The sequence below is a fragment of the Raphanus sativus genome, unplaced genomic scaffold (genome assembly GCF_000801105.2).
Source record: "Raphanus sativus cultivar WK10039 unplaced genomic scaffold, ASM80110v3 Scaffold3254, whole genome shotgun sequence".
NCBI lineage: Eukaryota > Viridiplantae > Streptophyta > Magnoliopsida > Brassicales > Brassicaceae > Raphanus > Raphanus sativus.
In genome coordinates this window covers 1-11,698 of record NW_026618560.1, presented here as the reverse complement: position 1 = coordinate 11,698, position 11,698 = coordinate 1, and the positions used below count along the sequence as shown (strand labels likewise).

The 11,698-nt window shown below is 34.1% G+C and overlaps 3 protein-coding genes across 4 annotated transcripts; all 3 read left to right on the top strand.

Annotated features, from left to right (window-relative positions):
* Window positions 1-480: 480 nt before the first annotated feature.
* LOC130506452 (uncharacterized) lies at window positions 481-1,078 on the top strand. The gene has a single exon (XM_057001098.1). The coding sequence runs from the start codon at window positions 557-559 to the stop codon at window positions 740-742; it is 186 nt and encodes a 61-aa protein (XP_056857078.1). The 5' UTR covers window positions 481-556; the 3' UTR covers window positions 743-1,078.
* A 4,553-nt stretch (window positions 1,079-5,631) lies between these two features.
* On the top strand, window positions 5,632-6,983 carry LOC108839920 (high mobility group B protein 4). Of its 2 annotated transcripts, XM_018612698.2 has the most exons (8): window positions 5,632-5,731; window positions 5,804-5,861; window positions 5,957-6,046; window positions 6,121-6,178; window positions 6,263-6,307; window positions 6,387-6,467; window positions 6,570-6,647; window positions 6,749-6,983. In XM_018612698.2, exons 2-8 carry the CDS (start codon window positions 5,815-5,817, stop codon window positions 6,764-6,766), a joined length of 417 nt encoding a protein of 138 aa, XP_018468200.1. In that variant the 5' UTR covers window positions 5,632-5,731; window positions 5,804-5,814; the 3' UTR covers window positions 6,767-6,983. The 2 variants fall into 2 exon arrangements, with proteins under 2 accessions (XP_018468200.1, XP_056857081.1); XM_057001101.1 differs by having other exon boundaries at window positions 5,721-5,861.
* A 3,236-nt stretch (window positions 6,984-10,219) lies between these two features.
* On the top strand, window positions 10,220-11,679 carry LOC130506453 (WUSCHEL-related homeobox 13-like). Its single transcript, XM_057001100.1, has 3 exons — window positions 10,220-10,552; window positions 10,874-11,350; window positions 11,486-11,679. The coding sequence occupies exons 1-3, from the start codon at window positions 10,318-10,320 to the stop codon at window positions 11,569-11,571; spliced, it is 798 nt and encodes a 265-aa protein (XP_056857080.1). The 5' UTR covers window positions 10,220-10,317; the 3' UTR covers window positions 11,572-11,679.
* Window positions 11,680-11,698: the final 19 nt, after the last annotated feature.

Below are 11,698 nucleotides of genomic sequence, written 5' to 3'. Positions count from 1 at the left end.
ATTGATAGTAGTATAAAAAATATATTGTTTGGAAACATTGATAGTAGTATAAAGAAATAAGTATATTGTTTGGAAACATTGATAGTATTATAAAGAAATAAGTATATTGTTTGGAAACATGGATAGTAGTATAAAGAAAAGAACATTAGTGATTGAATGTATGTTTTATAAAGTATAAAGATGTATTTAATTTAAAAACTTACAACATAAATGTTAAGTCCAACCGAATGTTTCTGTTTTAATAAGATAGATTTCTGGAAATTTAGGCTACATTGGTCATGAGATCAATAGTCGGTCCAGGTTGGTCATATATTTTAACTTGGAGAGTCGGAAAGTATTCATGAATTGTCAAAGATATCATAGTTAAGAAAGAGCAAAGCTTGGTGAGCAAGATAAAAGAAGTCAGTCACTTTCAAGAAACGTGTCCAAGAATATTCAACGATGATTTTCTCTTATATATACATAACCTTCACATAGCTACCTGTAATTAAATCTAAGACATCAGCCATAGAATATAGACTCCGGATCACACACGTTTTCTTATAAAACTCCGGTCATGTCTCTCTTCTCGTCCTTCTTTGGTTGCTTCGTTCCAAACTCTGGCTCAAAGATAAGCTCAGCCGATGGTAGTAGTAATTCGAAGGTCTTGTCCTTGGAGAAACCGAAAAGCAAATCCAAATCTCCGAGAGCTCCAATGATAGTGTCTTATTTTCCCGTAGGTTCGAATCTTTCGCGTCTGTGAGAGAGAAGACAAGAAGATGAAGTGTGTGGGATGTTTTTGTGTTCCTCTAACCCTATTGTTTGTTTGATTCGTATAAGCTGTAATAGACCATTTGGATGTTTGATAGATGGCGAGAAGACCATTTCCTAGTGTGAAGGTGGTCTCATCGTTGCGTTTGGTCTAGGCTTTGAGGCTTGTCGGTGGTCAGTTACATCAGTTATGTGCTTCTCTGGTTCAGAATTTCTATTTTGCTATGCCTATTAGAAGTTAATAATGGGCTTTGTTTGTTCTTTTAGTTATAAGCTTAATTTTTTCAATTTTTGTAATTATAAAACAAAATAAAATAAAACTTTGATATGAATACCTTTTAAAAGATATTTGATAAAAATACATACTGCAAAAAGGAAAGAAATCCGGCAACAAAAGTATTTGCTTTTGTCAGTTACAAAGAAAAAGAGTATTTGATTTGTAAGATCAAAGTGAAGTGTTAACGTTCATATTTTACAAACGCAGAAGTGAAGTAGTTGGTACCAACAAAATAAAAAGAACTTATCCTTCGGTTTATTTTCCTACTCAGCCATTGAAGATAGTAATCTACTGCCAACTTAATCTTTCGCAATCTCCATGTATTTGCAAATAGCAGAACTGAAACTTAAAACGCTAATTACTATACTAGTGTACTCACCAGTTTTTGGAAATGAAATCCCTAGCTGAGTAGCTGTCGTCACTATGAATAGCTTGAGCTTCTTAGAGCAGAGTATCAGATAAAAATCCCAACGAAACTTTAAAATTGGAAATAAACAGACTCAATCTTTTCAAAAAAAAAAGATACAGACGAGAATACAGCTCAAGATTAGGCGCATGTATTTTCTCTTCTGCAATCTTTTATTTTCCATTTTACAAATAAGATAGCAGCCATAAGATAAGAACATGCTGCCTAAACTCATAAAACACTAATTCTTGACTATGCAAGGAGACTTGACGGAAGGGAGTACAGTTTCAAAGAGTGGTTAAATGATGGAACCTTCCAAGGCATAAGAGGCTGGACACGTGTTCTCTACTCAATTGCTGAACTTGCAAAGTTTGAAGAGAAGACAAAAGAAGTGAGACGTTTCAGAAATTGTTTCGCAAGAATATATTGTTCGTTGTACACATGTTACTCACTCCATTGCTAACGTGCCACTTAGCTGTAGATAATCTATTCAATCTTATACAGCAGATTTAGTTCCCCTCTATTAACTAAACAACTTTCTTACCCTAGAGTAGACTTCATCGATATGCATTGATGAACCATGTAAATATGTGTATTTCATTGAGCTTTTGCTTACTAACACATCCCTATTAACAACTTGATTGGATTAGTGATATGAAGACTATTAGGAAAAGACGGCGAAACTGTGACAAAAAAAAGGAAAAGAGGACGATGACGCCGTGATATAGTTGGTCCATTTTGGTCATATACAGAGTCAGAGAGTATTCATGAATTGTCAAAGAGGTCATAGTTAAGATATAGAGCAAAGCTTGGCGAGCAAGATAATTAAAGAGGTCACTTTCGAGAAAACGTGTCCAAGAACATTCAACGCTGTTACGCTGATGTTCTCTTATAAATGCATAAACTTCACATAGTTACCCAACATTAAACCAAAAACATCATCCATCGTATATAGACTCCAGATCACGCACTTTCTTTAACACTATCCGATGTTCATGTCTCTGATCTTAGAGTTCTTTTTTGGTTGCTTCGTTCCAAAATCTGGCTCAAAGAGAATCTCAACCGATAGTAGTAACTCGAAAGTATTGTCCTTGGATAAACCAAAAAGCGAATCCAATTCTCCGAGAGTTCCTATCATAGTGCCTCATTTTCCCGTAGGTTCGTATCTTTCGCGTCTGTAAAGAGAGACGGGAAAATGAAAGTTTTTGTGGGATGTTGACATATTTTATTGTTGTTTTTTTTTGAAATATTATTTTTTTATTGTTGTTGTGAAGGTTTTTTGTTTGTTTTGTTCCTCTCTTAATCCTCTTGTTTGTTTGATTATGTATAAACTGAAATAGACCAAATTGCCTCTCTAGGAAACTTTCTCTGCCTTCTCTCTAAACTCGCTTTTGTCGTGACCTAGTTTCCCGGCCGACGGGGCGGGTTTTCATAGCCGTCGTCGGTCCGGTTTCTTTGTGTGCTTTTCTTTTTAAGTTTATGCATGTCTCCAGCGACGCACCCTTCATGTGGTGGTTGTTTGGCTTTTTGTCTCCGGCGTCCTCGTCTTCTTCTCCAATGAAGGGCGGTCGGCTTACTCCGCGATTCACTCTCCTTATGTGAAGATGGCGGCTTAATGTATCTAGTTTTCGGAAGAAAACGATTTTCTCAAATCTTTCCGTTTGGTGGAAAGACTCGGTTTTTCTCTCGGGTAGTGAAAGGTTAAGGTGGAGGTTGAGATCTCGTCACTGGACGAGTAAAACTCTCCGATGGAGGATGGTTTCGAGTTGATAGAAGCTTCTTCTTCTATGGCGAGGCGTAATTTGTCGGTTGAGATCTCGCATGTCGATTGATGCTCTCCAAGTTTGGGAACATAGAAGAAGAAGGCGCAAGTGTTGAAGATGGAGATCTCGTAGTAATACTGTTCCCGGCAGTTCCGGTGTTTGCTTTCACGCCGGTGAGATCTCAGGCGTAAAGCTTCGGTCGGTGGAGAGATGGAGACGGTTTCATCGTGTTTTGACGCGTGTTTTGTCTTTTTCTCTTTTGTTAAACACATGTTTCGGACGTGTGTATGGTTTGGGTTTCGATTGGGTTTGATGTTGGGCCTAGCTTGTGTAGTATTGGTGTTGTATTTTAAAGTGGCCAATTTGACCATTTGTATGTTTTTCAGTTTAATAATTATAATATTTCAGGCGGCAAAAAAAAAAAAAAAAAACTGAAATAGACCATTTATATAAATAAAACAAAATATATATTCAGACTAAACTGAAGTTTTAACGTTTACATATTTCGTACCGGAATGACAACAATAGGAATTCTTATATTCAATGTCGTCACTATGCACGAGTGTTAGTTCATAGTTTTGTTCTCTAGAGGGCACGTACAAAATGGGTGCTGGCCTGCTGGACATAAACAATGCTTAAGATGTAGTAGCATTACTGTACTAGTATGAGTGAGTTCACCAGTTTTTAATATTTTAATGTAAATAGTGAACGCTAGCATAACAACAACAAAAAAAATAAACTCATTCCGCCAGAAAAAATGTACATCTGAATATTGGCGCCGATTATCTATCTTATTAAAGGTGAAGTACAAATTCGGTGCGTTTGGATACTTGGATAAGATTAATAAAAAAATTTGGTGTGTTTGGTTATAGCTATAAAAATGGAGTGTTTGGAAACTTAAATAGTAGTATCTATTAATTGTGTTTCCATATTTCACTTAGTTTAACATTTTAATTAATTATATTACCTTAATAATAAATTACATCATTAATTATATTACCATAATAATAATAGTGCATATTTTTATTTATTAGTTAATCAATATTAACTTTGTGCCAATTATAAAATCAAAAATGCTAAATAATTAGGTTTTACATATGATTAAACATTTGGTTTATTTTATTTTACTAAAATATTTTTATTTTAGTTACAATCGGTGGAAAATTACGTACCCAAAAACATAGTTCAAAAATATGTTTTGTGAATAAAATAATAACTTAAATCAAAATACTTAAAATATCCTACATTTATTGTCACTTAATTTAGCAAAACACATAAAACAATTTTTTATTAATTTATATAATCATTTAGACATGAACATTATCTGTCTATTTAGGTACATGTTGTTCTTTTCGGGTATCTTTTTTTTTTGGTAACCAAGTCCCGCTTGAATATTATAAACTTATGTGTGGATTTTGAGTTGGATCATTCTAGATCTGGATGAATTCGGTTCTGATGTATAGGAACCTAAAAATATCTAAATAACCAATGTATCTAAAACGGGTTCGGATATTTGTAACAAAAATAACCATATAACCTGATTCGGTCCAGATCTTTTGAGTATCGTTAGTTACCAGATCTTTTGAATATCGATGTATAAAAATATATTTCACGGGCCAATTTAACAAAAAATTAATTGGTTCAGTTGAAATAAATATATTTTAAAAAATTATATGAACTGAAAAAATCACTATAAGAGTACTTACATTTGGATTCAAATCATTTTTTTAATAACAAACTACACAAATATGTTGATTTGTATACAAATTTAAATTACAATGTAAATATTTAATTGAACACAATTAATACAGAAATATGTCACATTGTTTAAACAAAATATCAAAGTAAACAGTTGCGTTCTAAAATCATTTATTTTAACAACAAGCCAAATAAATATGTTGATTGGAGAAGGAATAAAATAAAGCCAGATAAATACATAGTTTACCAGAGACACTCTATATGTCAAATTTATTATAAATAAATTTTTACTAAGATAAATACATTCAATAATTACAAACAAATAATATATTTCATAAAAGTAGAAAATAATATTCGCGCTTCGATATGTTGATTGGAGAGGGAATAAAACAAAGTCAGAGAAACACATAGTTTACTAGAGACACTATGTGTGTCAAATTTATTATAAAGAAAATTTTACTAAAATAAATATGTTCAATAATTACAAACAAATAATATATTTCATAAAAGTAAAAAATAATACCCGCGCTTTCGAAGCGCGGGTCAAAATCTAGTTATTATTACAGCCTTTACATATTGCGTGGCGCCAGAGTGAAATCGGATTATAACCAAACACAAGTACAGGTGTCCAAATCTGGACATTTTAATATACGGACGGTCGAGATTCAATATTCTTTTCATTTTAAATTATATAAATCTTTAGGGAAATCTATAATTTCCGTAAATACATGAATCTACAGCACATCAAAAACAAAGGGTAAAAAGCGGAGAAAGAGAAAAAAAAATCTGAATCGTTGTCTCTGGTCAAAAAAAAAAAAAAAACCCTAACGTTCACAGGTAAAGGCTCCCCTCCCTCGTTCGCTCTCGTCTGAGTCACTCTTCGATTGCTCAGGTTTTCTTTGTTGGCAGATCTCTCGGAGATGAAAGGTGGTGAAACCAAAGCTCAAGCGAAGGGCACTGATGACAGGTATCTCTCTCTTTAATCACATCTGAGATTCACTTTGATTTTTTTTTGTTTCGTTTAATTTTGATTTGATTGGATTGGATTGGTCTGTCACTCAGATTGAAGACGAGAGGTAAGAAAGCTGGAAAGAAAGCCGCCAAGGATCCTAACAAGCCTAAGAGGCCTCCTAGTGCTTTCTTCGTCTTCCTGTAAGTCTCCAATTGATTAGGGAGATTAGTAGTTAGTTAGTTAGTGTTGCTAATTTATTTTTTTTTTTATTCAGGGAGGGATTCCGTAAGGAGTTCAATCTAGCTAACCCTGACAACAAATCCGTCGGAGCTGTAAGTAGTAGTACTAATCTGGGATCTACAATCTCTCTACCATATAGGTTCTTAGTTGTTTTGAATATTTTGTAAACATTTTAGGTTGGTAAAGCTGCTGGAGCTAAATGGAAATCCATGACTGATGAAGTGAGTCTTGTTTTGTTTTGTTTTGTTTTTTTTTGAATTTTAATCCTTAGATCTGTTACTCATTTTTTCAATGAAACAGGACAAAGCTCCTTTCGTAGCCAAGGCAGAGACTAAAAAGAGTGAATATACCAAGACTATGCAAAAATACAACATGAAATTGGTAATTCATTTACATTCTTCTTCTTCTTTTTGTCGCTGCTTACTTTTTCTTGTTGACCTCTTTTTGTCATTTTCTGATGTATGTTTCTTTTTTTTCTTACAGGCTAATGGAACTAGCACAGCTGGAGATGATGACTCTGACAAGTCCAAGTCTGAAGTCAACGAAGGCGCAAGTGAAGAGGTTTGTTACTTATGCTTGAAAAAATTGTCTGTTATGTTGCCTTTTTTAATTGTTGCTATTTGCTAGTGTGTAACACATACTTCTTTTTTTTTTTTTTGTAGGAGGAAGATGATGATTAGAAGATGTATCATCGATTTGTCTTATGGAGTATCTTCTGTTGTATTGTTTTTAGCTGCTAGTTTTTAGGGAGAAGAACAGTTTCACTATTGCTTTGTTTTCTTCCCCTTTTATGTTAACTGGGATTATTCGTACTATCTACTACAACTTGTTATGCACAACTTTGGATTTAGCTTGATTTTCGTCTCTACCCTTTTATGCGATGGTATCATTTGTTTCCATGAATCTAATTCTATCTCCTAGTATATTTTGCCATCTCGAACGCCACAGAGAAGCTTATCTTGGACAAAGCAAGCCCGTATTTCGTCTTGGTCTGGTCAAATGTGATGCCACTTTTGTCTCATGTCTCTCTTCATTGGTCACAAGGGTCTTCTCATTATTACTTGCAGCATCTGCTTTAGGTTACCTTTGAACTTGTTCTTTCGGCTGCTATTCTTGTTGTTGAGAATGATGATGATTATCCTCAATCTCAATTTCATCTTCATATGTCAAGAAGAATACGATCAGAGAAAATACAAAGACTCAAATTAATACATATCAAAGTAGACCTCACGTATGTCCAACTCTTATTCTATTCTTCATGGTCAACTCTACTAAATTGTATCTAGTAAAAATTAGAAAGCTCTTCGATAGTTTCCTTGGTGCTTTCTTTATTAGTTGTGCGTTTGGATTTAGTTTTGAAGATAAGAATACAGCCCTTATACGCTGCAACAAACAATATATGCATACATGGATTTAGTTACTCATTTGTGTGTTATCAGAACGTTAAAGAGTCAATGTTGTTTCACCTTTTCTCATCGGGAGATGATGTGATCACGCCTTCGTGATAAACTGTGCTATTCTTTTTGTAAACTCGGTTCAAGGATTCCGCAAGCCTAACAAAGTAAAGACAGTTAACACTTTTCGGTTCATCTCTATGTTTTATCGAAATGTCCTTTTGAGGTAAAACTGAGCTGACAACAAGTTATTAAGTCTTACCACCACTTACTATATCCAAATCAGTATGCTGACTTTTAATCTAGCCATACAATGATACAGTGGATTTAATTAATCTCTTGGATTAAGAACATAAACTACAATAAAATAGACTCTAGAATAAATACAAAAAACATGATAGAGATGTAAGCATAAAATAAGGGTAGAACACTAGAGAAGCTATAGGTACACCAAACTCTCCAATCTAAAGAAAGAATCCAAAGAAGCTTGGCCATAGAGAATCCAATGGGTTCTTTTTCTGGGCCATGACTCATCACTGACTGTCTCACCATGAAAGAAAGAATAAGCTAGACGATTCTTTATATAATAATATAGCTTTAATACCAATTAGCATCTCCTGAAATTAATTTGAAAGTGGTAGATACTGTTGATGTAAGATCTCAAACTAGTCAAATAGTTATGTCATATTTTCCTTTTTATTATATTGTTTATAGTTCAAGTTTAAAATTGTTTTCCTTTAGTTGTTAAGATCAAATGTTACTATACATATCATTTTAATAACAAACAAAAATAGTTTAATCTATATTTTTACATATGCGCCCACAGCATACACTCGTTATAGAGAGACAACAAAGGCAAACATGTATGAATACGGACCTTTTTGGCGTTTATGTAAACGTTTTGGTTTCGATGTTTGACTTAAGCTAGCACATGCAAACCTCACTATTTTCTTCCATAATGTTGACAATTAAAAATTACTTCACAGGAAAACATTGTCGGAAGAAAACGACGGGACTAACAAATGTTTCTATATTCTTCTCTAGACTGCTAAACCAGAAATATAAATCCACACACAATAACATGAATTAGTATCAGAACAATCATAGGAATTAATTAAAACATTCAAAATAATTTCCATCTGAATTCAAATGTGTTATTATGACTGAAAATGTCGCAATATGCAACTATAAGAAATAATTTACACGTTCCAACACATACTGTATGACATTAGCCATGAACGTTTTAGTTTCATGTTTTTGTCGACCATTCTCACATTTTATTTCGAGTTAACAAAGACATCCGTGGTTAAACTTTCTGTTACTACTAATCAGAGATCAATTTCAATGGATTTTTTCCTCAAAAAAAAATTCAATGGATTTTTGTTTTATACAATTATGACTATTTAGTTGATATCTTATTAAAATCTACCACCCTTAAGTTCCCGTGGAACATGGGCGGCGGACACCGACCACCTACAAGTTCTAAGGTTTAGACAACACGTGGAATCTGTGGCTCCTTTAACTTTAAAGTCCTGATGAGTGGCCCACCAGCTCTTTGCAATTCCTATACGTTTTTCTTTATTTTTTCTTAATTTTGAACTAGATAATAGGCATTGTAGCTAATACTCTCTCTATAGAATAATTGTGAAAGATATAACCTGGAATGTGTCAGAAAAGTTAGATCGCAACCTCAGTTTACCAATCTACGGAATGTTAGCTAACCGGTCAGCAGATGAGTAAACTAAAGCGTTGTTCATTTTTTGTTCTTTATCATTTATAATCATATACGTTGGACAATCAAAACTATTTATGAATAAATTATAACTAGATCATGATCCGCGCTTCGGAAACGCGGGATATTTATGATTCAAAATTTTGTTAACAATGTTACAAATATTTAATATGTAAAAAAAATTCTATTTAAAAAACTGCGTTTGAATCAACATTTTTAAATCCAAATTTAGATCGTCGAGCCAGTAAACCCGGTAATCCGATATATAATCATGTTTGAATTGGTTAAAATGTAATGGGTTAATAAGTTTGATTTGAATCCACTTTGAATATATCATATAGCACGACTATTATATAAAATTAATTGGTTAAGGAGTAATGTATTGCATGGTGATCATCGCATGGACTTATTGGATGGTGATTATGAAATCAATTGGGAAAGAAAATATTTTTTTGAATAGAAAGAAAATGGGCCAACTGATAAGAAAATAATTTAGTAACATTAATTTTTAGTTAATAGGATCAGAAAATATATCATATCTAATAGTAGGTTCAATTTAAAAATCCACTTAGAAAAAGTTCCAATGTTTCCGTTTTAATAAGATAGATTCTAATATGCCATGGTGAAAATGATTCGATAGCATAAGAACTATAATTGTATAACTTTTTGGACTGTATGAGTAAATAACAGTGTTGTTTATATACCACTTAAATAACATTAAACTAAGGTAATATAAATATGCAATTATGGAAGTAGCCATTTAACTGTAAATATACATATGACAAATCAAATTTCAACGGTCATTTTTCTAATATGGAAACTAAATAACCATATAATTCAAATAGTTTCCTTTTATCCCCATACACTCTTACTGTGAAGAATCACGTTACCGTTGCTTGAAAATTCTGATCGTTTTTTTTGGGTAATCATTGTTCTTGTTCTTGACACTTAATATTAGAATTTAATATAAATTCAGCTCTTTTGTCCTTTTCTGCTTTTATCTTTCCTTCTACTCCCGAAAAAAGCACTGACTCTTCCTCTGTTTGCTTCCTTCACACAGAGACAAAGAGAGAGAGAAGAAAAGACGAGCTTCTGACAACAAGAGATGATGGAGTGGGATAATAATCAGCAGCAGCAACCCAATAACCATAACAACTCTTCAAATCTCCAGGGGATCGACGTTAGTGGCGGCGGCGGCTCGAGCTCAGGAGGAATGTACGTGAAGGTGATGACCGACGAGCAGCTTGAAACTCTGAGGAAACAGATTGCTATCTACGCCACCATTTGTGAGCGTCTCGTTGAGATGCACAAAACCCTCACTTCTCACCAAGATCTTGCAGGTTCTTCTCCCTTCCTTATTCTTCCTCTGACTTTAGCTTCTTCCTCTGTTTATAGATTGAAAAAAAATATTCCTTTTTTGCTGTAATTTTAGTCTTTTTTCCAGAATTTTGGTTTGGTCTGATTGATCCTTCTATTAGGTGAAATGGGCAATTGAAAATTCTCAACCTTTATAACCTTTAGTGGCGTAATTAGCAGTTCAAATCTGATGCAAAGAACATAACACTTTAGCTTGTTCTTAAGATGTATTTAAAGTTTCAGTTTTTATTTACTTCAAACTTTACCAACTCTGTTTCATATGTCTTTTTGGTGTTAAAAAACAGGAGTGAGACTGGGAGGCCTCTATGCAGACCCAACTATTGGTCACAAGATGACAGCTAGGCAGAGGTGGACTCCCACGCCAGTGCAGCTTCAGATTCTGGAGCGTATATTCGACCAAGGCACGGGAACACCCAGCAAGCAAAAGATCAAAGACATAACCGAGGAGCTGAGCCAACACGGCCAGATTTCTGAACAAAACGTCTACAATTGGTTCCAGAACCGGCGTGCTCGTTCCAAGAGGAAGCAGCATGGTGGTGGTGTTGGTTCTTCTAGCAACAACAACATTAACAACAACGGTGAGTCTGAGGTAGAGACTGACACTGAGACATTGAATGGGAAGAGAAAGATACCAGAGAGTCTTCGTGTTCTTCCTGATGGAAACAATGCTATTGGGACAACAAGTACTAGTCCTAGGCCTGAAGATCTTTGCTTTCAGAGCCCTGAGATGAGCTCTGATCTTCACTTTCTATCAAACCCAAGTAAGTTAAAAAAAAGTCCCCTTTTTAACTCACACTTGAGCTCAACAGACATTCATAGAAATGGTCAAGAAAGCTTGTGACTTGTGTGTCTGTACAATAATCAGAGGTTTTGTTTGTGATTTGTGTGTCTTGTAGGGGATGATCATCTTGTTGGAAAGATGGGATTGTCTGAAAGCTACAGCCTTTATGATCATGTTGAAGACTATGGCATGTCAGGCTGAGTGAAACTTCTAATGATAAGAGAGAGATCAAAGAAATGGATTTTCCTAGTCAGTCTTAAAGCAATTTTAGACCTTTTTAATATAATTTTTATGGAATGTTGAACTATCTTAGAGATTGTGCTTTTGA

What these genes read in the sequence shown, in the direction of transcription:
- LOC130506452 (XM_057001098.1), top strand. Translation starts at nt 557, where the DNA reads ATGTCTCTCTTCTCGTCCTTCTTTGGTTGCTTCGTTCCAAACTCTGGC.
- LOC108839920 (XM_018612698.2), top strand. Translation starts at nt 5,815, where the DNA reads ATGAAAGGTGGTGAAACCAAAGCTCAAGCGAAGGGCACTGATGACAG. An exon ending in AGTGCTTTCTTCGTCTTCCT is followed by an intron (nt 6,047 to 6,120) that starts GTAAGTCTCCAA and finishes TTTTTTATTCAG; the next exon opens with GGAGGGATTCCGTAAGGAGT. An exon ending in AAAAATACAACATGAAATTG is followed by an intron (nt 6,468 to 6,569) that starts GTAATTCATTTA and finishes TTTTTCTTACAG; the next exon opens with GCTAATGGAACTAGCACAGC.
- LOC130506453 (XM_057001100.1), top strand. Translation starts at nt 10,318, where the DNA reads ATGATGGAGTGGGATAATAATCAGCAGCAGCAACCCAATAACCATAAC. An exon ending in TTCTCACCAAGATCTTGCAG is followed by an intron (nt 10,553 to 10,873) that starts GTTCTTCTCCCT and finishes GTTAAAAAACAG; the next exon opens with GAGTGAGACTGGGAGGCCTC. An exon ending in TCACTTTCTATCAAACCCAA is followed by an intron (nt 11,351 to 11,485) that starts GTAAGTTAAAAA and finishes TGTGTCTTGTAG; the next exon opens with GGGATGATCATCTTGTTGGA.